This window comes from Lygodium microphyllum, chromosome 2 (assembly GCF_053477565.2).
Source record: "Lygodium microphyllum isolate KBCC chromosome 2, Lygodium_microphyllum_v1.1.10, whole genome shotgun sequence".
Classification (NCBI taxonomy): Eukaryota; Viridiplantae; Streptophyta; class Polypodiopsida; order Schizaeales; family Lygodiaceae; genus Lygodium; species Lygodium microphyllum.
The window spans coordinates 96,175,774-96,202,762 of record NC_141136.1 but is presented as its reverse complement, the minus strand read 5'-3'; the positions used below and the strand labels follow the sequence as shown (position 1 = coordinate 96,202,762).

General features: G+C 39.1%; 1 protein-coding gene across 2 annotated transcripts in view; it reads left to right on the top strand.

The window, feature by feature from the left end:
• The first annotated feature begins 21,947 nt into the window (after positions 1-21,947).
• Positions 21,948-26,989, top strand: part of LOC148040049 (proline-, glutamic acid/leucine-rich protein) — a 50,199-nt gene continuing 45,157 nt past the window's right edge. For both annotated transcript variants that reach the window (XM_087696473.1, XM_087696479.1), the window contains exons 1-3: positions 21,948-23,018; positions 23,104-23,220; positions 23,390-23,451. In XM_087696473.1, coding sequence (XP_087552599.1) covers positions 22,740-23,018; positions 23,104-23,220; positions 23,390-23,451 — 458 coding nt within the window. In that variant the 5' untranslated portion in view covers positions 21,948-22,739. The remainder of the gene's footprint in view (positions 23,019-23,103; positions 23,221-23,389; positions 23,452-26,989) is intronic.

Genomic DNA, 26,989 nt, shown 5'->3' with positions numbered 1-26,989 from the left:
GAGGGTGTGTTCACAAGAGACAACACTAGAGTTGTAGATAATGGGAAAATCATATCGCCCGTGGAGGGTGGCATCAAAATCCACTCCTACCCTACGAGGGTACGCCATAAACGTGGGGTTGTTCCTCTCGTAGGACAGGGTGTTGCAAAAAGCCATCCAGCGAGCATGCTGATGTCGCACACCCACCTCCTCCATAGGGGCTAGCAGTTATAACCTTGCACGGAATGTGGCACTTCAACCACTTTATTTTTCCAGAATTCTGCTTCTTCAGTTCCCCAAAGAGTGGGGTTCTTCACTCTTTCTTCCAGCCACTTCTGTCCTAGTCGGCTATCAATCCCAATCACCTCCTCCATCACCTTGAGTGGTAAGACTCTCCGCAGGCTGTTGGGCATGAGAAAGTTGAAAGTGAATGGCTCTTTTTCTCTTTCCTGTTGCTCCCAAACTACCAGCTCTGCGTAGAATCCTACGGGAATGTCATCAAGGCATGGTGGGAGGGGCGCGGACAGCTGCACAACTAGGTTGGCCCTTAGCTGCTTTCTGGTTTCTTATACTAATTTTTTCCTTCTTTCCCTAATCGTGGCTTGTCTTTCCGCAGATGTGTCGACTAGTTGTTGCTCTTGGGAATGCGGTAAGGGGGGCTGTGAGATCACCTCTTCTCTAAACCTTCCAAATCGAATTGAAGTTCAGCTTCATTCCCATGTCTGTCTCCTTGTTGTGTTCCCTCTTCAAACCCTATCGTATCAATTTCCTGGGGGATTAGGCCGGCCAGTAACAAGTACTTTCATTGATCATCCAAGCTCATCTTAACCTCCGCAGGTTGGGGTGGCATCTACAGCCCTGCATGCAGAGCTCTACGTGTGATACTGAGTTTCTTCTTAACCACCTCCAATGACTCTCCTTCTTCTGGGCGGGTGGTGTCCATCAGTGTATCTAGGAAGGCCTTTTGTTGGGTATTAAAGGCTACCTGGGCGGCTTCTGCTTTGCTCTCTGCAAGGATCTTCTCTTTCTCTACCAGAGCCAGGTGCCGCGCCAGTGTCTTCACCCTTCTTTCATTTTGCCCTGCCCATTCCTCGGCTCTCTTCTTCATCTCTTCCATGCTCTCACCCTGCCTCTGGACCAGGGACACGAGTTTCTGCTCTTGGTCCCATGACAAAGCATGTTACATCATCCATAAGCATCGGTACATCCCCCCTCGAATAGTTGGTAAGCACCCAATAGTAATGGGCATATTCTTTCACTGATAAAATAAGATTTAACCTTGTTATAAACACAAACAAATCTCTATCTAGAGATTGAACAAATGAAGTGATCTAATCAGCCCAAAAATGAGCTACAATGAATTGACAGAACATCCATAAGTGATCCGATACCAACGGGCATCAGTAGAAGCATCAAATAAGTATATAAAGGTACTATAGAACTCAGGACTGGCTATCCCAAAACTCTGAATGACAATGACAATGAATGTAGAGCTCAAGATTGATGCCCAATGCTGAATACAAGTGTTGGGAGGTGTTGCCAATGATCACCAAGGTCTTCAAGACTGCTAGGAATCATTTAGAGGCTGGAGTAGCAGTTAAATTCATTTAGGAAGATCAGGCCAAGAACATGCATAGATCATGTAGCCTATCCTAGGGATTCTGCAGGGTGTGTTAGGGAAAATGGGGTGGCAAGACAAGCTCTAGATTTGCCAAGGAAGGCCTGGAAGAGGTCTAATGCAATTGGAAGTAGCCTTGAAGACATAAAGTATCATATGCATACCTTCGAATGAGAAGCCATGGCTGCCAATGAAGAAACCTTTGAATGTAAGCTAAGGCAATGCCGTGGACCAAGCTCAAGCTAGCAGGAAGATGGCTCTGATACCAGTTGAAGGGAGGTGAGCCCTGAAGTGGAAGCACACGAGCAAAAGCAAGAGCTATGGTGGAAAGGAGCAAGAGCAAGAGAGAGACACATACACAATGTGGGAACTTCAACAGTCACAATGTGTGACTAGCCTTCCCTTTATTCAAATGTCACTAAAAGAATAAAGAATGAAGTGACAGTGATGGGAGCCCACCACCTATAGTATATGGGTATGCGGATATGTGGGTACTATCAGTGTAACTAATACACATGTGGCTAGGCACAGGCGCCTTTACCCCCAACAAAATCATGCATGTACCATCCATGAAGGCTTTATAGGTGATTTAACAAAATAAATCTTTCTATTTGGGACCTCTAAATACAAACAAAATGTTAATTATATTTTCCTTGAGTATCACGAAGGTTGGCAAAACTTAGAGACCCTACCATTAACTTTTGAATTCTTGAAAGACTAGATATGCAAAATGGCCTACTACTTGAACTTCAAATAAGTTTTATGCATTCTCAATAAAGTTGGTAATAAATGCCTATGTAAATTATGAACATTTGTGCTCTTCCTATTGTAGATTCAATAAAATTTAAATATAACATTATCTCCAAAGGTCTCAAAATCTACATTGATGTTTAAGTTTGTCCATTGGAAATCATACTACATAATGTGTTTTTAAGGACTGCAAAACATACTCAAAAGTAGTGCAGATACACATATAAAGCATGGTTTGTAATAAGAAAGATGATGGAATAATTAAAGGTACATGGGTCATGACATTTAAAGGAAAGATTAGCTTCATGTCCAACTTACTCGAGAGTATAAAGATGGAAAGAAGCAAATCATTGAAGAGCATGAAGGAAGGAAAGAAGGGTGGTTTAGGTAGAGGCCAAGCCATGCATGATGTCTCTGCAATGTATTGTCCATGAGCAAGCCATGCACAATGCTTCTTGCAATACCTTGTCCTCTAGCAAGCCATTGAAAGGTTTAAAAGAAGGAAAGAAGGGTGGTCTAACTAGCCCATGCAAGGTACCTCTAGCAAGCCATTGAAAGGTGTAAAAGAAGGAAAGAAGGGTGGTCTAACTAACCCATGCAAGATACCTCTTGCAATGTCTTGTCCTCAAGCAATCACATGTATAAAATAGGGCCTAACATGAAGCACTGCAGAATCAACTTGTTGATGGGAAAAGAGTATATGTGTGTGATAAGAAAGAGAGAGAGAAAGGGGTAGCAATGAGGCCAATGCTTCAAACAGAGGGCCATACATTGATCAGGTTGACACACATATAGGTAAGAGTCTCAATGTGATTGCGAGCAAGTAATTTATTTATTTATTTATTTATGTTAGGATATATATATACGTGTGTGTGTGTGTACATATTTATACGTGTGTGTGTGTGTGTGTAATATAATATGTGTATGTGTTGTGTGTGTGTGTGTGTAATATAATATGTGTATGTGTACACAACACACACACACACACGTATAAATATGTACACACACACACACACGTATATATATATCCTAACATAAATAAATATATAAATAAATTACTTGCTCGCAATCACATTGAGACTCTTACCTATATGTGTGTCAACCTGATCAACCGTTTAGGTGTGTGTGTGTGTGTGTGTGTACATATATATATGTACACACACACACACACACACACACACACACACACATTTATATGATAACATATATATGTGTATATAAATGTGCATATTATATATATTAATATTATATAGATATGTAAGTTTATAATATGTTGAGGCATAAAATTATATATAAGATCTTAAATTATATTTAGATATATTAATAATACGCACACACAAAATATTTTTATATATACCTTTATATACCATATCAAATATTATACATATTAAATGATAAATTTATTAATATCTTAATGTATTATCTAAACTTAGCTTATTGTATTATTAAAAATTTATCATGATGTATTATTAATAAATTATTAAATATCTAATCATATTAATATAATGCGCGCGCACGCGCGCACACACACACACACAAATGGTAGTTTATACGTGTATATTTAAAAATATCATTTTTTGTTGTCGTTTTGGAGGGGGCATTCCGGGGGATTGTATACATGTATATTCAGAAGATATATCTTTTCTTAATATTTGTACAAAACATTGTTGGGGGGAGGGATCATCATTGGCCATGTGGCGGCCTCGACAAGGAGTGTGGGAGGGGCTCCACATGCACCACATTGTGTGCCCTGCACCTCCCATTAATAAATAGTATAAACTATATATAGAATACAGAAGATTAACTAAAAATTGTATTTTATTAAGGCATTTTTTATTATTATAATATATTATTGATTCTCTCTCTCTCTCTCTCTCTCTCTCTCTCTCTCTCTCTCTCTCTCTCTCTCTCTCTCTCTCTCTCTCTCTCTCTCTCTCTCTCTCTCTCTCTCTCTCTCTCTCTCTCTCTCTCTCTCTCTCTCTCTCTCTCTCTCTCTCTCTCGGGGTGGCTATGATGCCAACATAACCAGCCACTAGCGTATCTTGCCCACCACCTACCTTGCTTTTTGCTAGCATTTTCCGCCACCAATATAGCATGCCCACTACTTGTTGCCATGGTTTGATGCCATAAAGAGGGGTGGGGTGGGCGCTTAGGCCTCATGCTCTACAAAGAAAAATCGAATGTTTATACTTGCCGTTCAATTCCTTCATTTTCTACCTTCTTCTTCTCCTATTGGGTCTTCAACATAAAGAGAGAGAGAGAGAGAGAGAATGTAGGAATGACAAATGCTCAGAGTCTCCCTTTTATATAAGGGAGAGAGAGAAGGTTGAGGCTATGTAACGTGGACCTTGCAGGGATTCGTGGACTCAACTACTAAAAGGACACCATCCTACAAGTTGAGAAACTCGATTCAAGGTGCAATTGGCAATAGTCTACAAATTACAACAAGCAAGGATGGTAGGATGAGTTCTAGGGCAAACAAGGATCTTACATGGGTGGGTAGATGTAAGAGGGGATTGTTGAGGCATGCGCACGGGCATGAATAACACATGGGCAAGCGGTTGCACGTCAGAGGTGTGAAAAACACATGGACGGGCAAGTGAAGAGGTTGTGGCAGGCAAGTGGAAAGTAGGCGCATGGTTGGGTGGTCACACATTGAGGCCACAAAAAACACACGGGCAGGTAGGCAAAAAGGTCATGTGTGAGTGGGTGATCACGGGGTACCGACACATGATACCCCACACTGAGTGAAGACAGGGGCATGGGGGGGTACCTCATGGCACTCGCCCCCCACCCCTCATTATTTAATAGTAAATATACTACTTTTGGGCCTCTCCTACATTAGTTTGAAAAATGACGTCTCTATCCAAATTACTTTTCACATTTCTTTCTCTTCTCTCATCGATGATTTTTAAAAAGACACCTCTCTCTTGTCTCTCATCAATAATTCTCTCTCTCTCTCTCTCTCTCTCTCTCTCTCTCTCTCTCTCTCTCTCTCTCTCTCTCTAAATTTATTTTTATCTCTCTCTCCTCCCTCTCTTCTCAATTGAGTCTTAATACCCTTCCAATTCAAATTCCTTATATTCAAAGTATCTAGAATATATTTCTAATTTTAAATACTAAGCAAACCATTGATGAATTACTTAGTCAAGGTGCATTAGAGTCTTTATGAGCAATAATCTTTAAAGTTGTGACTCTAGCTCTTTAATATACACTAAACAAACCTATATTGATTGTTCTGTGTGTGTGTGTGTGTGTGTGTGTGTGTGTGTGTGTCCACACACATGTGTGTCTCATTAAGAACTTGTTTCTATGTCTCTCTCATATTTAAAAACTATTTTTACTAAAAAAAATTATTTTCCTCTCTCATGTGTGTGTGTGTGTGTTTGAAGTCCTAACATGCACGCACACACATGCACACACATATAATTAGTTCAAAGAAGTAGATCTATTTTTTATAGCCTATATTGAATATTAATATTACAACAACAACATTATGTCAAGTTAGCAAAGACATGCAAAATGAGAGATCAAGATGATTCTCTCTCTCTCTCTCTCTCTCTCTCTCTCTCTCTCTCTCTCTCTCTCTCTCTCTCTCTCTCTCTCTCTCTAAGCATATTGATTGAGCATCGAATGTTTTCACCAATCAATGTCCCTTCTTGCCACCACAATAAATAATTCACAAATGTGCAAGCTTTAATAATGAGTTTTTATTTTCTAATCAATGTTTAATGAGTTTGCTAGAGCCAGGTATAAAGAAGAATGTTTAGTGAGTGTTTGGAATGGATGCAAATATAAACATGTTTATACACCAACCCATGCTTACCAAATAAAACTTTCATCTCATATTTGGAAGTAGAAGAACTTTCCTAATGTCACCCATAGTGTAACCAACAAAGAAAAGACTATACCGATTCTTAGAGCAAATGCATTTTATTTTGTTGAGAAAATACAAATATATCTTGCTTGGTTAACTATGATCAAATTTATGATAATAGTTTACCATCATTGTCTCTCAATTTGTGAAACAATAGTACGCTTGTCAAAGGTCAATGTAATACAAATCTAGATCCGGATTGCTTGCAGAATTTGTTTTATATTGTAAAGAGAGAGAGAGAGAGAGAGAGAGAGAGAGAGGGAGGGAGGGAGAGGGAGCTATTTATAAGTAAAGAGTGAACTATTTATTACAACACATGTCATAATCCAATGTAATACAAGTTCTGTCAAACCTACAGTACTCGTAAGAATGAGAGTGTATTGACAGAGAGAGAGAGAGAGAGAGAGAGAGAGAGAGAGAGAGAGAGAGAGAGAGAGACACTATAGAATAAAGGATAAAGTGGCAATGATAGGCATCTACTACTTGTAGTGTATAAATGTGCAGTCACGGTGTGTGAAGTAAATATAGGGTGACATAGGCACAAGGACCTTTACCCCCAACAACCTCCCACTTAAAGGCGAATGTACCTCTAGTAAGGAGAGAACAATAAAAAAGTAACAAAGTGCAAATGTACATAAGTATAGTAGGATGAGAAATAGACATCATCTCATTCTATGCCCATCATCTTCCTAAGGAAGGAAAAACATTATACTAAAAGACTTTTAGTGAGAATATCTACAAGATTCTCATCGATTGTGAGATTGGGGTGAGATCTTGACAAGCTCAACAAACTTGTCCTTTACCACCTCCCTAATGTGCTTTGACTTTACATGGAAGACAAGATTCTTAGCCAATTGAATAGCATTAATAGAATCCGAATGCAATATAGGAGTAACAGTAATACCAAGGTCTGTCCACCAGACATCCTAACCATAGGACCTCCTTGGACGCCTTAGTGGCTACAACATATTTTTCCTTAGTAGTAGATAAGATCATGCATTTCTATACCATACACATCCAAGAGACAACATCTCCCATGAAAGTAAAGACAGACCTAGAGATGGACTTCCTACTATGTCCATGTCTTGCATAGTCAAAGTTAGTATAACCCATGACTATAGTATCCTAAGCACCACAGCAAGTGATCATATCTATAATGCCTTTTAGGTACCTCATGATATCCTTCACAATGTTCCAATGTCATTGGCCAAGTGTAGCCATATAAGGTATCACAACTCCCATTGCAAATGCTATGTCTAGATGAGTAGCTATCATGGCATACATCAAACTATCCACTATGGATACATAAGGGATATTAGTTGACCTTAGGCATTTCAACCAATATTTAGACTATTTCTCAACAAAAGCAAGCCAATGCTGAAAGGTAGCAATTACATTTGATTTTTTCTTTATAGAATATGTCCAGACCTTATGTGAATAATCATCAATGAAAGTGATAAAATACTTCACACCACCTAGTGACCAATAAGACATGGAATCACATTCATTGGAATGAATAAGAGCCAAAGGCTCACCCATGCATGAAATGCCAGACTTCTTATGAGAATTGTGTGTCTACCTACCATCAAGATAATGATCACATGAATAAAAACATTTATAGTACGAAAGATACTATAAACAACGAAGCATTTTCATTCATTTTAAGGACATGTGTGTTAAGGCAATGATGCCATAAAGATACATGTGGTATATTAGTCATAGCCCAAACACGGTCAATAGACTTAAATATAAGCAAGGCTTCGCACCTCGAGGAAATACAAGATTCCCACAAGTAATCTTCCACACAAAATCACCAAAAGATACATGATATCCTATATCATCTAACTATCTAACAAAGAGTAGGCTTTTGATCAAAGCCAAAACACATGGCGTACATCATGCAAAACAAAAGCGATGCTTAAAACAAATACATGATATCCTACATTATCCAACTATCCACTAGAGAGTAAGCTTTTGGTCAAAATCAAAACATGGCATATATTATGGAAAACAAAAGTGATGCCTGAAGCAATTTGTAGTCTAATGTCACAATACCAATAATATTCAATACCAAATCATTTCCTAGTCTCATAGAACCTGTCATGCTATGATAGGAATGAAACCAATCCCTATGCACAATAACATGGAAAGAAGGTCCCAAATCAAGTAGCCAACACTAAGAAAAAGTGGACAAGGTATCAACCAACTCATTAACATCAAGAGAAGAAGCTACCAATATGTAATCATCATTAGACTCAAGCATCAATGCATTTATCTCCTCAATTTTCATGCTAGAGTTACTAGGAACAATGTTGCAATCATCAGGACTTGTCTTGCACTTTGCCCTTGTCTTTCTCTTTGCGCTTATCATCACATATATTATGGCACTATTACAGTCGAATGTGACCCTACTTTCTACAATAATGACACGTAAGAGAGGCCTTACAATCACATAACTTACTACAAAATTGCTTACGAGACAGACCCTTGTGAGTCTCTATCACGACGATCATTACAACTCTTACTATCATGTTATCCCTAACAATTAATGCATGAGAAGTATGAGTTGCACCCTCAACATCCTAAAGTTTCAAACCATCCAAGTGTCATGACTAAGAACAAGGAAGGGAGATTGTCCTTGAACTTAGTGCCTATGAGATCAACTAACTAAAAATAGAATGAAATTCATTCAAATACGTGGATGCACTAGTCCATTCCTTCATGTAAATGTCTATAAGCTATTTCAACATATATGTATGTATATGAAGCAGGACTTTGCTTGTCATAAAGCTTAAGTATATTAGCATATATGGCAATACAGAATGTGTCCCATGACTTGAGAAGTGTCATGACTAAGAACAAGGGAGGGAGATTATCCTTGAACTTAGTGCCCTACGAGATCAACTAACAAAAAATAGAATGAAATTCATTCAAATGCGTGGACACACTAGTCCATTCCTTCATGTAAAGGTCAATAAGCTATTTATATATTTATATATATATATATATATATATATAGGACTTTGCTTGTCATAAAGATTACATATTTTTTCCATAACTATTAAGCATTATCCTTAGGTGCCAGGTGCCACACAACATTGGAATACACTTGTTTTGATAATGACAATATAAGACTAGATCTACATAGCTTATTCAACTTATCTTGAATATCCTAATCAATGCCTTTGAGCTTTACACGCTTGGTTTTCAAAGGCCTAACCAAATTCTTTTCAACTAGTACCTGCCATATCCATGTCTTCCGATAGGTGAAATTTGTGCCATCAAACTTTTCAATATTGGAAATAGCACTATCATTCGAAGAACTAGCCATAATGACCATATACCAATGTAAAATCCAAGAGAAAATGGGCTACTATAAACATTGCAAATCAGCCCCCAAAACTCGGCCAAATCAAGGACAAAATAGGAGGGAATATCAAAGTATAGAACTATCAACCAAGTAAAAATAATAAATTGCAAAAATACAATGTCTGCTCTCCAAAAGAATGCTAAAAACTATCATTACAATAATGTTGAAATAAAGACAATATATATGTCAATCCAACTATAAGTAAAGAGCAAAGAAACCAAGCTTCCAGTACTAGGGATATCCAAGTAGCAACCGAGATACAAAGAATGCAACTAGTAGCAACTAAGTATAGACCACCGATACCAAAGACTATCATGAACTCAATTTATCAGTAAGCCATGCATCCCATAAGCATATGCATCACTCACAAATTTTTGACAGATATAAGTTCTGATGTCCAAAGCATATGGAATCAAATCAGCCCACGAGTGGAGGTACCTATATCTAATAGCATACAAGATAGCATATACATGAACTAAGAGTTCCACTATCTCAAACAACCAAGCTCTATCAAGTAAGTACAAGTATCTCCCATTGGAAGCGAATTCAGAATGCAAAGTGAGCAAGCAAAGTTTAAGGCATACATCAAAGTAGTCAAGAAGCCTAAGTGCATCACAAATACATCTGAGAGTATAAGTGTCTAATGAAGCTTCAATACTCATAAGTGAGTAAGCATAAAAGCTCAAAGCAACTAATCAAAGCCCAAGTACATCAAATGTATCACAAATCCAAGTGCTAAAGCATGCCATAACCATACTAGGGCTCGTACATCAATGTTATATAGCCACAATAGGCATTCAAAGCATGAAGTTCACTATTGTATACTTGTTGTGTAAACTGTTATGATAATAATAAAACTCTAAAATTTAATCTAAGCAAGCTCTAAACAATCCAAATAACATTCCAAAGCATAAACATATCATATGGGCACCAAAATAGCATTACTAAAGCATCAAACATGCATTGTGGAATTTATTGTTTGTTGTCCAAATCAAAACTATTATGTGAAACAAAGAATTAAAAATTGCACAAAATCAGCTCTATGAGTACTTAGATTTATAGCTCTCATTGCGGTCTTTATTTCTTGCTATAGGACATCTAATTGAATATTGTTATTGTCGAGCTACCATAGCTATCCAAGACTTCTCCAACATGCTCTTATCCACTCAAAATGAATCGAATGGTTTCTCCTCAACTCAAGCACTCAATAAGGCTCAGCTACGCCCTACGATGATCTTGGACAAGCTGGGAGCAAGTTGGAACAAGCTGAGAGAAGGGACGAGTCAATGCATACCTCAGGATGAAGAAATAATGGTTGCCATGAAACCTTGAGTTGAAGCTTTGAATCTGAGCTAAAGCAAAGGATGAAGAATCTCCTCGAATGGTCAGCTTTGATACCAGTTGAAGGGTAGAGCCTGAGTGGAAGCACACAAGTGGAAGTAAGAGCAATGCAAGAGCTATGGCGAATAGAGCAAGAGAGCGCCAGAGAGAGAGAAACACACCATATATGGGAACTCCAATAGTCACAATGTGTGGCCCCTCCCCTTATTCAACAATCATCACTAAAAGAATAAAGAATAAAGTGACAGTGATGCCCCCCCCCACTTGTAGTGTACGTGTGTGGTCATAGTGTGTGAAGTAGATACAAGGCGGCATAGACACAGATGCCATTATCCCTAACAATTTGTCATATGAACAAGCTTCAAGAACAATAAGAATATTTGAAGTATCTTTCAAGATTTTATTATAAAGGAACATGAGCTTACTAAAAATGCTCTAACAAAGTTCTTGCAAAGAGATCTTCTTAGTTGAATTTGAGTGAAGGTGAAGAGATATGCATAAGAATAGGGTTAAATGATATTCTTTCAATAAGATAAGAACCATAAGGTTGATTTAAATGAACCCTCCCCCCCCCCACAACAGAAATGGTTGACATGCATAAATAATGTAAAAAAAGTTTTTTTTTTGTATTTTAAAAAGCTTAGTTAAGTTAAGCTTAAACAAGGCATGTGTTTGCAAGCTATCACCTGCTTAAGACCTATTGTTTTGCTGATGCAATTTGTGGGACTTGTGGCTGATGTTTGTGCTAAGGTCAATAGTCTAATTGTTAAACTAGAGAAATAGGAGATAATCAAATTAGCTTTAGAGATACCATGGCAACAACAATGCTTCTCTATTCACAATTTATCTCTTTCTCTCTCCTTGACAAAACCATTTGTGGGTGTTATTGAGGAAAATGTGATTGGGAGAGAAGGAAAGCTTGTAAAGTGACCTTTGGAAGGGTCTATTTCACCTTGGGAAGAGCGAAATTGGCATCTCCCATGTTGAAGACTAAAACACTTTGTGTAAAAGCTTTGTCCTTCAAATTCTTCATTGATACTTGATGATGAGGATGGAGAAAACCCTGATGATGGATGGATGCCTTGAAAAGAGAATTAAGAGAACCACTAATTGTGCAAAAGAGTAGAGTTGAGAGACAAAAATGCATGAGAAACTAATTGGATGCAATTTTCCCCCCGTGCATAGGTAAGCACACTCCCTATGCATGTATTTATTTTGATTTGATTATCTTGGTGCTCATAATACAAAAAGGACATCTCAAAATAGGCCCATACATTTATCTACCTTGCACAATTATTATTTTCCAATTCTTTTCTCAAAAGTAAACTATTTTTCCTAAATGTAATATCTAAAAATATATTTTTTAATTTATTCAAGATATACATCAAAATAAAAAATAATAATGATTCCAAGATTTTATAAATTAGTCCTCAAATAATCCACTAGTGCTCATGCATATATAGAACCATCACGATAAAGAGCATACATCCAAAATATACTAACTATATGCTATTAGACACCTAATGAATAGATATCATTTGCACACCATAAGCACTCTTTAAAGAATAATATCTTCACTTAATAATCTGCTACACCAAGCATAAATCACATCAGACCAGGCCATTTAACCTACACAGGCCTATGCACAACAAGTTACAAACATGTGGCAGTTAAACAATGTTGAAAATCCACAAAAATAAATTAAATCATCATATTATTTTCATGTTATTCTTCTTGTAATTTCTATGACATATGCACGCTCTCCTCATTTAGAAAACATTGGCATGCAAATACTCTACATCCACTTTTCAACATTGCTCTATCAAATATACCTCCCCCTCCCGAAAATGCTCATTGAGTGCTTGCATTGCTTGAAGCATCAACTCTCTCTCTCTCTCTCTCTCTCTCTCTCTCTCTCTCTCTCTCTCTCTCTCTCTCTCTCTCTCTCTCTCTCTCTCTCTCTCTCTCTCTCTCTCTCTCTCTCTCTCTCTCTCTCTAAGCTTGTGCCAATAGTCATTTTGGTGGAATCTTATACCTTGGAAGTAGAAGCTCATAAGGACATTGTCCATGGTGTAACACACTAAGGGGAGGGCTAGGTTGAAGTTGGAGATACACAAACAAACATCAATGGGATCTAGTGAAAAAATAGATAGAGATCCATGCCACATGTGCATGTGCATGTGTGTGTGTATGCATGTGTGCGTGTGTGCATGTGTGTGTGTGCGTGCGTGCCATGATATGTTGGTTTTTGACCTAGTCTACTATTTATACTATATAATTACATAGTCTCTACAAAGTCCTAGTGAACATAGATATAGATCCATGCTAAATATGTACACATGCATGTATGTGTGTTGGTCTCGTGTCAGTGTGCATGTGTGTGACCAATAACTACAATTCATTGGTTTTTGATCTAGTATACTATTTACATGCTATTATAGTCTCCAAATTGCAACTTCTCCACTAAAACCTTTTGTGGATGACCTAGTCTATCAAATGAATATGCGCACACGCACACACACACACACACACACACACACACACACACACACACACACACACAATTGTTTTCTTTCTCCAAGAAGGCTTTTTGTCAAAGCTTGGGCCATCTTTCCCTCTACGCTTCTTCTTGAATCTTTAATTTTCTACTTCATCACCATCCTTCTTTTTGCACTTCATCAACACAATCATCATCATCATCATCATCATCATCATCATCATCATCATCATCGTCTCCTCCTCCTCCTCCTCCTCCTCCTCCTCCTCCTCCTCTTGTCCTTATAATTGACGAAGCATGTGCAGCTTTGGTAATTGTCATTGAATTATGTAAATTCAAGGCCAATGGCTTCAACTTCTACTTCCATTGCACAAATGTATGATGGGCTTATGATTGAAATCTCCATAAGCTTCCAGATTTGCTTTGTCCATGTATTTGCATGATCCCACCCACATTAGTTCTATGAGTAATAGAAATGTTGGGGGCAAGGGCACCCATGCCTAACCACTCATGTATTCATTATATTGACAATATCTACACATTTGTATACTACAAGTGACAAGTGCCCATCATTTTCACTTCGTTCTTTATTCTTTCAGTGACATTTGGATAAAGAAGGGCCAATCACACATTGTAACTTTGGAGTTTCCACATATGGTGTCTCTATCTCTTGCTCTCTTGCTCCATCCACAATAGCTTTTGCTTTGCTTTGCTTCTACTTGTGTGCTTCCACTCAAGCTCTACCTTTCAACTAGTATCAAAGCCAACCATTTGAGGAGTTTCTTCATCCATTGGTTTAGCCCAGATTCAAAGCTTCAACTTGAGGTTTCATGGAAGCCATTGTTTCTTCCTCTAAAGGTATGCATTGAGACTTTCCTTCTTTCGACATGTTCTAGCTTACTCCGCACTTGTTGAGGAGCTTTGTAAGGGTTAGCTAAGCCTTGTTGAGTGCTTATTGAGCTGAGAAACACCCATTTTATTGATTTTGAGTGAATACAAAGCATATTCTAGAAGTTGTGGTAGCTTGACAACACTGTTATATTTTGGCCATAACTTTTGTATATGATATCAAATTTAGGTGTTCTATAGCTAGAAATAAAGAGCACGATGAGAGCTACAGATCTAGGTACTCATAGAGTTGATTTTGTGAAGTTTTCTATTCTATAATAAAACAATGATGTTTTTGATAGCAAACAATAAATTCCATAATGCATGTTTGATGCTTTGGGATGCTATTTTGGTGCTCGATGATATGGTTATGCTTTTGGGACTGGTTTGAACTTGAAATAGTTCATATTTCACTATCATTTTAGTGCTATAGTAACACAAAACAAGCATTTATCAGTAAAAAGCTTATGCATAATGCTCATTGATGCTTTACAGGATACTCAGTCGATGTATTGCTACTTCAATTGTTATGTATACTTCCTGATGTGCTATGGCATACTTTTGAGTTGAGATTTGGGCTCTGTTACATTGATCTTAGCTGTGGTTACATGCCTTGGTTACTTCAGTGGCTTATACAGTTATGGAATTGAAGAACCTATTGGGTTTTATGCTTCCAACTTATGCTTCATGTATCTTGGATACTTGGATGTTATGTATTTGATATTTTAAGCTTGCATTGTTCATTTGGCATTCAAGTTTGTTTCAATGGGAGTTACCTACATTGTTGTGGATGTTAGAGCTTTGGATTTGTGTAGTTGAGCTTAAGTTTACTTTCACTAAGATCGTGGGATACTTACTTCATGTATATGCTCTCTTTGATATATATTGGATGCAACTATCTTGCTATGGCCTGATCTAATCACTTACTTTGGACCTAGCACTTATCTTTGTCTGTGTATTGACAATAATATTTACATGCTTCTAGGTTATGTATTGAGCATTGCTTAGCGGGTTATTTATTTGGTAGCTCTTCTCTCTTTACCTTGAGATCACCTATGTGCACGATGTCTATACCTACCACATGCATGGTTACTGACACATTATAGTTGTGACAGCCTTCAGTGTTGACTATTCCTAGTCTTTTTTTCTTGGTTGCTTACACCTAGTTGTTCGCATATTGCTACAATTTATTACAACAACTTGTCATTTCAACTTTATGCATTCTATCTGAGGGTAGTCACTTGGATTTGATAATTACTTGATTATATTAGTGGACAACTCATCCTTCTAGCTTTTTTCTCTTGCTCATGGCTATGATTTTGAGATTGTTTTGTTGCCATTTACAATAGCTTGTTTGTCTTGGATTGTGCTTTCATCTCTTGCATTATGGCCAATGGGTCGAATGACAATGCTATCTTTAACATTGAGAAGTTGGATGGCACAAATTATAACTATTGGAAGGCACAAATCTGACACGTTCTAGTGCAAACATTGTTGATTAAGCCATTGAGACGTGAGGGTGTAAAGCTCAAATACTTTGATGTAGAGGATTGGATTGAATTGGACGAGTTATGTAAATCTACAATCATTTTGTCACTCTATAAGTAGGTCTATTATAAGTTGTCTCTAGTGGGCAGATCATATAGGAGTTATGGGATAAGATTGTAATGTCCTTGACAAGCAAAGTCTTGCCTCTCAAATGTATTGGCTGAAGCAACTCATGGACCTTCATATAAAGGAAAATATCTCCGTGTCTGCCCACTTTAATGAGTTTTATTTTGTTTTCATCCACTTGTCTTTGAAGGGAATTGAATTTAAGGACAATCTTCGTCCCTTGTTCTTGTTGATTACATTGCCTAAGTCATGGGACACATGCTATACTGCTATGTGTGCAAATATGACTACTGATGGGCTAAAAGTATGCTCTTGAACGAAGAGGCTAATAGAAAGAATGTCGATGCTTCTTGCACTTCTCATGCTTTGATAATCAAAGGCAATAATGGTAGAAGCGGTAATGATCGCCGTGGGAGAGACTCTTAGAAGTATCATTCTCGATCACATGGACAATCTCGTAGTAAGTCCCGTGGCCATAAGTCCACATTCACTTGTCACTATTGTAGGAAGCATGGTAATATTCTGCCGTAGTGCCATAAAATGCGTGATGACAAGCGTAAAGAAAAGGGAAAGAATAAAGTGCATGAAAATAATGATAATTGCAATATTGTCCCTAGCAAGTCCAATGCCAAGATTGAAGAGATTAATATCATGCATACTTATTTTGATGATGACTACATATTTGCAGCTTCTTCTCTTGACACTTTGCACTTGATTGATGCCTCGTCTACCTATGCCCAGTGTTGGCTACTTGATTTAGGGGCTTCAATGTCACCCCCCATTGAGAGCCGTTCCACTTCTATTGCATCATGATAGGATCTATTAGATTGGGTAATGACCTGCTCACTTAAATATTGTTGGTATTGGAGATGTCCAGCTATAGTTTTCTTCAAGTAGTATATTTACTTTGCATGATGTATGCCATGTTGCAACTTTAACCAAAATATTGCTTTTGGTTATATAGTTGGATGATGTAGATTCCTTATGGAATTTTACACGTGGGAATCTTATCTTGGCATGAGATGCCAAGTTTTGCACTCTTTATCCCTTACTTGTATTTGGGTCTATCAACCATATTTTGGTAGTGGTTACCATACCACATGTATCATTATGGCATCATCGCCTTGGGCATATGTCGTTAAAAGGAAATGAAAATACTTTCCCTTTTGCAGTATCTTCTACCCCTTGACTATAAGTGTTTTGATTCTTGTGATTATTGTCTTTATGGCAAAGAGACTCGTAACTCACATAAGAAGTCTCGCATCATGTGCATGGGTGAGCCTATGGCTTTTGTTCATTCTGATGTTTGTGGACATGTGCCCTATAAGTCATTAAGTGATGCGAAATATTTCATGACTTTCATTGATAATTACTCACATAATGTCTAGGTATACCCCATAAAGAAAAAATAAAAAATATTAGCTACCTTTTGTTGGGAACCAGTTTAGGTATAGGTTGAAATGCCAACAATTTGACAATGGGGTGAGTATGTATCTAAAGCCTTTGAGCAATTTTGTAATGAGAGGGGTATTAAGTGTCAATTGACCACCCCATACAACCACCTCAAAATGGTATGGTTGAGCACATGAATACGACGATTCAAGAGTGAGTTTGTAGTATGCTTACCTAGGTAGGCTTACCACAACACTTTTAGATTAAGACTGCTACTAATTCCATCCATTTGATTAATTGATCCCCATGCACTACTCTTGACTATCAGGTTACAAAGGAGGTATGGTCTGGAAAACCTCCATTATATGCTCATTTGTGTATCTTTGGTTGTAAGGCTTTCTGCCATGCCACAAGGACAAGTACAATAAGTTGGATCTTAATTTTGTGAAATGTATCTTTCTTGGTTATGGGAATGTAGGTAAGATGGGCTATCACCTATAGGATCCACACGCTCAAAAGGTCATATGCAACCATGATGTTGTTTTTCATGAAGAGAAAATGCATAAATAACCTACGTAGGTTGCTGTGATTCACAATGTAATATTTTAAGAGGAGCGCCTACTACTGTACAACCATCTAGATAGCCTGTAGTAGCAGGAGATGCTTCAGTGGCCCAATACCATGATATTAGATAGGAGCTACATATCCCACAGGCTATTTTGCGGTAGTCTACTAGAGATAAACGTCAACTTGATCAATCAACTTGATAAGTTTACGCCCTCTATGGATTATGTTATGGTGATGGATGCTAGTGAGCCTCTTACCTATGATGAGGCCATGCATAGATGTGATAGTCACTCTTCAAAGAGGGTTATGTAGTCAAAGTATGCCTCACTGTAGAAAAATCACATGTGAAATTTAGTTCCTTTGCCTAGTGGAAGACATGCTTTGCCATGCAAGTGGATGTACAAGTCGAACAGTACCCTTGGATACCCCAAGCTAGCCTATAAGGCTAGATTGGTTGCTAAGGATTTTTAAAGCAAGAGTATGGTATTGACTTTGATGAAGTCTTCTCTCTTGTCATCAAGATCACTACCCTATGCTTGGTTTTGGCTTTGGTTGCATATGCAATAGCGTAAGGGCTTTGAGGAAAAAGGCAAGGACCACATAGTATGTGAGTTGAGAAAGAGCCTTTATGGCCTTAAGAAGACACCTAGGGAATGGCACTACAAGTTTGATGCTTTCATGCATTCCCGGGGATATATCCATAGTGATATGGATTCATTTTTATACGCGAAGAAGGCTTGTGATGGCAGCCTTATGATTTTGGTACTCTATGTTAATGATATGTTGATTGCTGGGAATGCTCATGATGAGCTGGATGCCTTGAAGAATCAACTCAAAAAGACATTTGAGATAAAGGACATGGGATAGGCATCACATATTCTTGGGATGCACATCACCTGTAATTGCTCTAATGTGCTATCACTTCATCAGGGAGGTGGTAGAGAACAAGTAGTTTGAGCTTGTCAATACCTCCATTGATGAAAATCTTGTTGATTTGCTCACTAAAAGTCCATCAACTAAACATTTTTCCTTCGTTAGAAAGACAACGGGGGTAGGACGAGATGATGTTTATTCCTCATCTTGTTGTACTTTATGTACATTTGTCCTTTGTCACTTTTTTATTGTTCTCTTCTCGCTAGGGGTAGATTCGCCTTGAAGTGGAAGGTTGTTGGGGGTAAAGGCATTAGTGCCTAATTGCTCATGTATTCATTACATTGATAATACCCACACACCTATACATTGTAGGTGACCGGTGCCCATCACTATCACTTCATTATTTATTCTTTTAGTGACATTTGAATAAGAAAGGCCCATTACACATTATGACTATTGAAGTTTCCACATATGTTATCTCTTTTTCTCTTGCTCTCTTACTCCATCCACCATAGCTCTTGCTTTGCTCTTGCTTCCACTTGTGTACTTTCACTGGAGCTCTACCTTTCAAATTGTTCAATACTTGGAAAGTAGACAAATTTGCTACTAACTACGATTGAGAAAGCGAGAAAATTTCTCATATGTGTGTGTGTGTGTGTAGAGAGAGAGAGAGAGAGAGAGAGAGAGAGAGAGAGAGAGAGAGAGAGAGAGAGAGAGAGAGAGAGAGAGAGAGAGAGAGATTCTTACCAGTAATGCATCTCTAATCTCTCCTCCATTTTGATAGACCTTGAATCATTCATCATTACCATCGAATGGCAAGCATCGCTTTCATCAAATCAGAGAGAGAGAGAGAGAGAGAGAGAGAGAGAGAGAGAGAGAGAGAGGGAAGCTTGGCATATGCGACAGCCTCCTCAATCTCTCAACCTCTCTCTCTCTCTTCCCCCCACACACACATTTGATCAAAGGATTACTAGGACAACATTTGTTATTGTCAAGTTCAAGCATGTAAATCCCTCCAAGTAGGTTCTTGGAGCTAGGATATGTTAAAGCATTTCTATATTATCGTTTTTCTTGGTTTGAAGTTGTTGAAATACTATCAAGACATTGTTTGTCCCTCTAATCAAGTCACATGAATCATCGCACTCACATGGTCAATGTGTCATTTACAGCTTGCATATCCTCTATTGCTTTGCTAAAGAACAATACAAGTTTATACATGAGTGATCAAGAGAAGCTTCACAACAATGAAAAGAGAGATTATCCACTTGTTTAAAATTGTCAACTTAATTGGAGCAAGGAACCCTAGCCAACTTGGTGCACACGTGCGTGCACACACACATGAAACAGGAACATAGACACTTAGTGGTGGTCGTAGACGATGTAGACTCCACTTGCACTACCCTTGGATGGGCTATGCAAAATGTGGTTTGTAGTAGTGAGGACATGATCACCCTTTTCCACGTTCACCCATCTTCCCCTTAGGGTTATTAATCATTTGGTGCTTTCATGTGTCAATTACCTCCTTGCATCCTTTTGCTCTTCATCACCAATGGTAGCCGATTTGATGCTGAGGTAAGAGGCCAAGCATATGTGGGAGCAGGGATGTGAGGGCTCCCCGCACCCCCCCCCCCCCCCCCCCCCCCCCCCCCCCCCCTACACATCTAATCAAAGGATTATTAAGACAATATTTGTTATTGTCAAGTTTGAGTGTGTAAATCCCTCAAAGCAGGTTCTTAAATCTAGGGTACATTAAGCATTTCCAGATCATCACTTTTCCTTGTTTGAAAATGTCCAAGTACTGTCCAAGACAACGTTTGTCCTTCTAATCAAGTCACTTGAATCATCATACTTGCATGGTCAATGGGTCACTTCCAACTTGCATGTTCTTTGTTGCACAAGTGATCACAAGAAGTTTCACAAGAAAGAAAAGAGAGGCTATCCAATTGTCCGAAGTTGTCAACTTAGTTGGAGCAAGGAGCCCTAGCTAGCCCTTGGGGCACACACACAGAGAGAGAGAGAGAGAGAGAGAGAGAGAGAGAGAGAGAGAGAGAGAGAGAGAGAGAGAGAGAGAGAGAGAGAGAGAGAGAGAGAGAGAGAGAGAGAGAGAGAGAGAGAGAGAGAGAGAGAAGGCCTAGCATATGCATGAGTAGGGATGATGAGATAGAGTGAGAGATCTCTCGTTGTCCATGTAAGGGGGAGGGGGCACAGAGGGGGAGTGGACTATGGACCCCAAGTCATGTGGGCACGAGAGAGAAAAAGAGGGGTTAAACTTAATGCACTTAAGCTAGCTTGTAGAGACCCAAGAGCTACCTCTCTCTTCAATTTCTAAAACTTTCTAATTTCTAAACAAATTTATCAAGCATTATGATCTCCACCTAGGATTGTACCTAGGTTAGGGAGATCTCTTAATTAAAAAGTAAATAGAAGTAGGCTACATGAATCTTCTTAGGGATTGCAACAGATTTCAATGGCCACATGTAACCTAGGCTATGGAAGAATTTTTGATGGAAGAGAGTGGAGGGACGGAGATGCAGGTAGACCATCCATGATGAATGAAAAGGAACGTGCATCTTTGTGGCAAAAGGAACATGCTTAGAGAAAGGGAAAAGGGACAGGTCAAGTTCATAACATTTACGAGAAACACGAGAGAGAGAGAGAGAGAGAGAGAGAGAGAGAGAGAGAGAGAGAGAGAGAGAGAGAGAGATGCAAGAGCAGGGTCGTGTGTGACAGAGAGTGGTCTCATTGTCCGTGCAACTGCTGGGTGGGGGGAGTGGAGTGCACTGTGGACCTCAAGTCATGTGAGAGAGAGAGGGGTTAAACTTAATGCACAGAAGCCAGTTGGTAGAGACCTAAGGGTCACCTCTCTCGTTAATTTTTGAAACTTTCCAATTTTTGAAAAAATTTATCATGACTGGGAGTACTATACAATCTTCACCTAGGATAGTACCTAGATTACGGAGATCTCTCAACTATAAAGTAAATAGATTTATCAGGCTTGGGAGTACTATACAATCTCTACGTAGGTTCGTACATAGGTTAGCCAAATCTCTCAATTCTAAAGTAAATAGATAAATACAAATAGATAGACTAGCATGCCCTTGTTATCAACAAATCACCTTCTTTATTTTTATTTCGTTTATTTAACAAAAAAAAAGAGGAAGCACAAACCAGGGCAAAAACATTAGCACTGAACGCGCGCTGTATCGTAACGGCTGTTTTCCATGCGCTGGGAAAATACGATCTCATTGGAAGAAGAAGAAAATCCATGGCGACGATGCACAGCGGCATTCTTCTTCTTGGCTTAAGGGAGCTGCTTTCTTGCACCTCCTCGGTCAGGCGCTCAGGTACACACCATCACTGCGGCTCCTTCTGGTTTCCCCGAGCCGCACCAGCAGCTGGGAGGCCTCCTTCTGGATTCTAGGGTTTAGGGGAGATATCGCCTCTGTCGGCAGGCCAGGTAAAGGAGGAGACAACAGGGCATCTCTAGCACCATTCACATACTCTCAGAAGCTTTTTGTTTTTTGTGGGTCACGTGCTGGGTTCATCCAAGAAAGGTTGGTAGTCGTTGGACGTTGGCAATTGCATATTTACTAGCTCAGGCGCATCATAAAGTACTGGACATTCGTGCAGTTGTCGTCCATTCAAACGATCCCCCCTTTGTTTTCGCGCAACAGGCACGTCTCACTGTACCAGTGGTATATGTAATTGTTCTCTCAGCAGTGAACAAAGTCGCTCAGTGGAATCTGGTCATACGGCCCCTTGCTAATCTCTAGAGATGCCCTTGTGATGGTCCACAACAGGCAGTTGTCATTATAGCAGTATTGTTGTCTTAGGGGGGGACCAAAGTGGTTTAACAGGCTCTGGTTTAAAGAGGCCCCTTGAGAAGGCTTCACAAACCTCTGCACAGCATAGAGGACAGAGTTGGTGTTTGAAGTCACGCACTGACAAATTCCTGGAGTTGTACCTGTCAAAAATGGCTTTTGAGGAGCCTTTGCATAGTATGTATGACCTTCGGCTCAAGCCTCGCTTGCTCTCTTCCATCATGGCCGCTCATCTTCCTGATGACAGGCAGCCACCCAAATCTCCTGCGGAGCTATCTACAGCCGTCTCAATGATTCGAAGGCATCATCTTTTATTTGAGCCAAGTGCAAATGAGTCTGCAATGCATCCTTCTGGAAGACTTGTGGATCCTTATAAAGTTGCTGTGGATGCGTGGATTGAACGCATTTCTGTACTTATATCTAGCACTTCGGTATATCTCCCGTTCACTGAATTATAGCTCTTGCAGTCTGTGTCCAGCTCTATTTATAGTTTCTTGAAATCGTTCATTGTAACAGACAGAAAAGAGCTGGTCTGGCGTTTGTTTGTTTGGAGTAACCTGTCAAGAATGTACAAGGCAACGATTCCTGGAGTCTTATGCAGCATGGTTCCAGAAGCTCACCATGCATCTGAAGGTGCTTATCCCCCTTATGAAGGGCCATGCTGTAGCAATGAAAATATGAAATTGAAACAAGGATTATGTATAGGTGTATGTCTAATTCTACAGATATGCAAGGAAAAGTTGCTCGTCTATTGAGATATTCTGGCATATTGTCTTGATGGTGTGCCTTGATACAATTGCAGCCAACAGATCCGTTGTTTGTTAGAGGAGCGGCATGTGCTTCCCTCACAGATCTTCTTGTAAGGTACTGCAATTCTTTTGTTCTGGTCAAAAGTGTCAGAGTTAATTTATATTGAGTTTTTACTCTCTAGAAGTGGGTCTTTCTTACAGGTCCCTCCATCTCTTTTTACTGTCTAAAAATAGCCATCATCCAAATCCAACTTCATGTTCCTACTTCCATTGTTGAAGCTGGGTCCAGAATACTCTTTAGCTGATTGGCCTTGTGCCTATTACTTACTGTTCCATACCTCTTGTTATGAATACCAAACATCCCTTGACAACGTTCCATCCTTGTTCTTTTTGCAATGAGGCTCTCAATTATAATTCAAGGATTGTGTGGCTGATTGTCATAGTTTTACATTGTAGTTGGCAAAGGAGAATATGAGAAAATTGTTGTGGTCAACAATCACCTACTATCAAAGTTTTCTAGTCAACCAAGGCCTACAATCTTGCAATGCTCATGGATAATATGTTGGAGAGTACTAAAATGCCCACCTCTCAATTACCCACCTATGCTTTCCAAGCTCCCAATGTTGTATGGCCCCCAAACAAGGAGAAACCATGATGGGCATTGGTTATTGTTGGGGCTCCTACTTTAGATATTAGAAGGGGTCTAGCCTTCGTAGATTGGATGGTTATGAGATGGCATATGTGGAGTTGACCGTTGGGCCAAGTTAGAAAGAGCTAATAAAGTTATTTGAGTGTAGACGTGAGAGAAATGAAATGTTGGAGAAGTTTGGATGCTGTGAAGAATGGAGATGGCATGTGTCATTTACTTCTCCCTCTTGTTGAAGGAGAGATTCTCTTGTGAAGTCTCTATTTTTTTGGCAGAGCTTTAGCTATGCACTTGAGACTCTTTAGCCCTTAGCTGTGAGAGTTCTCACCTACGATTGCTCTTTAAATGCATGCGACAGAAATTGGAGTTTCGATTCTCTCACACAAACAAAGATTTGCAATCGACTTAGTACACAATAGTTAGAGCGGCTAGAGTATTGTTGCACTAACTTGTGCATGATGTGGGTGATGCTTAGTATGGGTAGTCCCAAGTAGGTAAATACTAAACCATAAGAGTATATACTTAAATTCAGTTTGTTGTTTTCAACTTCATGCTTTACAAATTTCACCTTTATGTATAGGTGAATATCAACACCTTCAAGTTGACATGCACACTCTTTTGAGTGTGCATCAAGAGTTTGCTGAGTAGGAGGAGATGATCTTTGCGGTGCTTTATAAAGAGCTAATAGCAATTGGCACTTGTGACGCTCGTAGTTAGCATGATCATACACAAGGAGTTTGGTCTAGATGGTGGTAGGGGCTTGGACATTTGGTGTCCGTCATCATCGATGGGAAATGGTCCAAGCGGCATGCAGACATATGTGAAGTGGGGCTCTAGTAGCTCCAATGCCGTACCTCAAGATGATATCCCCTTGCCTAGAGAGCCATTGCCCTCAGGAGGCATCATTTGATGATGATGGTAATGTGATCAACGAGGATGACTGCGATAGTATCTCACCATTCACCTTTGAGAAGTCATTTGTAGACTCGCTTGATGAGCACATTGGTGCAAATGGCATTGATGATACTAGTGATAGTGATACGTTATTCTAGGCACCTCTCTCCATCTAGCCTTTGCTCTAACTACAAGGCTACCACTTAGCAAAACTTGCCCATGCAAGAGACGAAAAGGTTGTTGGAGGTTGGTTGAGCCTTATTCCAGCATTGTGGGGTTTGGAAGAGGAAGAGAGAGAGCTACTGCCACAATTTTCCAGCCATTGGTAATTAGCCTAGCCATTGGAGACTTGTTAGAGAGGTGTTACCAGCTGATCAAGAGGCCATTGAAGGTAGGTGATGGGTCCTATAGGCTGTCTATGGCCACAACAATTTTGGGGCCCATAGGACCATGCGATTGAATGTGGGGCTCCAATTAATGGTGGGTTGTAGTCATTCATCCATTTCCTATGGGACAACAACAAATTTGAGTACTTTCTTACAATCTCTCTTCAATGTTCTCTCTCATTTACAATTATTGCCTTAGCTTTTCTTAGCTGTTTATAGTAGATTTCAGCCCTTAGAAGGTGGACAATAGAGTATTTGCTGCTATAAACCCTAATTTATAGTGGAAATCAGGGTTTAGCAACTACTTTGGGTCTTGTACCAAGAAATTAAAGGCTTGGTACTTAAAATCAATAGACTGGAATTCAAGGAATTGTTAGATATTTCAGGAAGCCAGCCATCCCAAAATTGGATTTGGGGTTCATTTTGACTAGCCAAGGGTCAATTTGAGTCCAATCCCTTGTTTAGATGAAGGGTCAAATTAGAGTAAAGTTTCGGTGGTTATTTTTTGGTAGCAATAGACATTGGAAAAGTGAAGGAGATTGAAGCAAAATCTCAATGTACTTCTTCCAATTGCAATAGAAGATAAAGAAATAATCGTAGGGGACGCCGATTTTTGGGGCCAATCAGGTGATTAGTGTCCAAGATTAGGTGGTAATATTTGTATTTGCAGTTTATGTGAATTTAATGCTTGCTGTAAGTGTTTGATCAAGTTATTTGCTACCCATTCCCAAAAGGATTGGTTGGTTTCATGATTCCATTGTTAGGATACCTTTAAGTCCCTTGAACTGGTGGGCCGGTGGCACCTGATTGGAAGTCAGAAGCATTGCTTTAGTATTGAAATTGTAATCGGCTGAGAATTACAACAAGAATGTCAGCATATAGTGAGATGGAATCTGGCTGTAATGATATCTCTCAATTTGAAAATTTCCAAAATATATGGGGGGATATATCACCCGATCTTGGACAAGGCACTTAACATGGGTAGCAAGCAGTTAATGTTGGTTTAAATAAAAATGTGGTCTTTCTAGGCCACCTAAAGTTGTAAGAGAGAGAGGAATTTGAAGATAAATTGAAGGATCAACTAAGGAGAGTAGTTGAAATGTTTGTGCAATTGGCAAATGATTCTCGATTTATGCACTTTTGAACTTCTCAAAGGAATGCAATAAAGGTAAGAAGAGGAAATCGTCTTCATAAGCTTTGGAATAGCAAGATGTTGTCATGAGGATGTGAAATATTGATGCTTTGCTTAGCATTTGATTAATTTGTTAATCTAATGTGCGAATGTGAGATGCACATGTAATGTGCAAGCTAGTTATTTCACAATAGGGGCCAAGGACCTTGAGGTATCAAGTTTGGTACCAAAGGCAAAATTTGTAATAAGCTCTACTTGACAAGTACTAGGTGGTACTTGATGTCAGTTTGGACCTAGGACAATTATTTGACCAATAAGTGTTAGTGGTGACAGCAGGAGCTAGGCATTAATTAGTACATTAATGCCTTCAAGGGTCTAATAATGCATAGGACCAGTTGGGGGTCAAAATGGCCTAGCTAATTTAATTGTGGATGGGCACACTCAATTTTTGGGCAGGGATTAATTTTCAGATGTAATTAATTCTTAAAATTAATTAAATGACTAAAAATTTGCTGAAAATGGATTAGGAAGGTTGCCACTTAGCATAACTTTCCATGCATTGGAGAGAAGACTTGTTTCTAGCCATTCAGAGCTC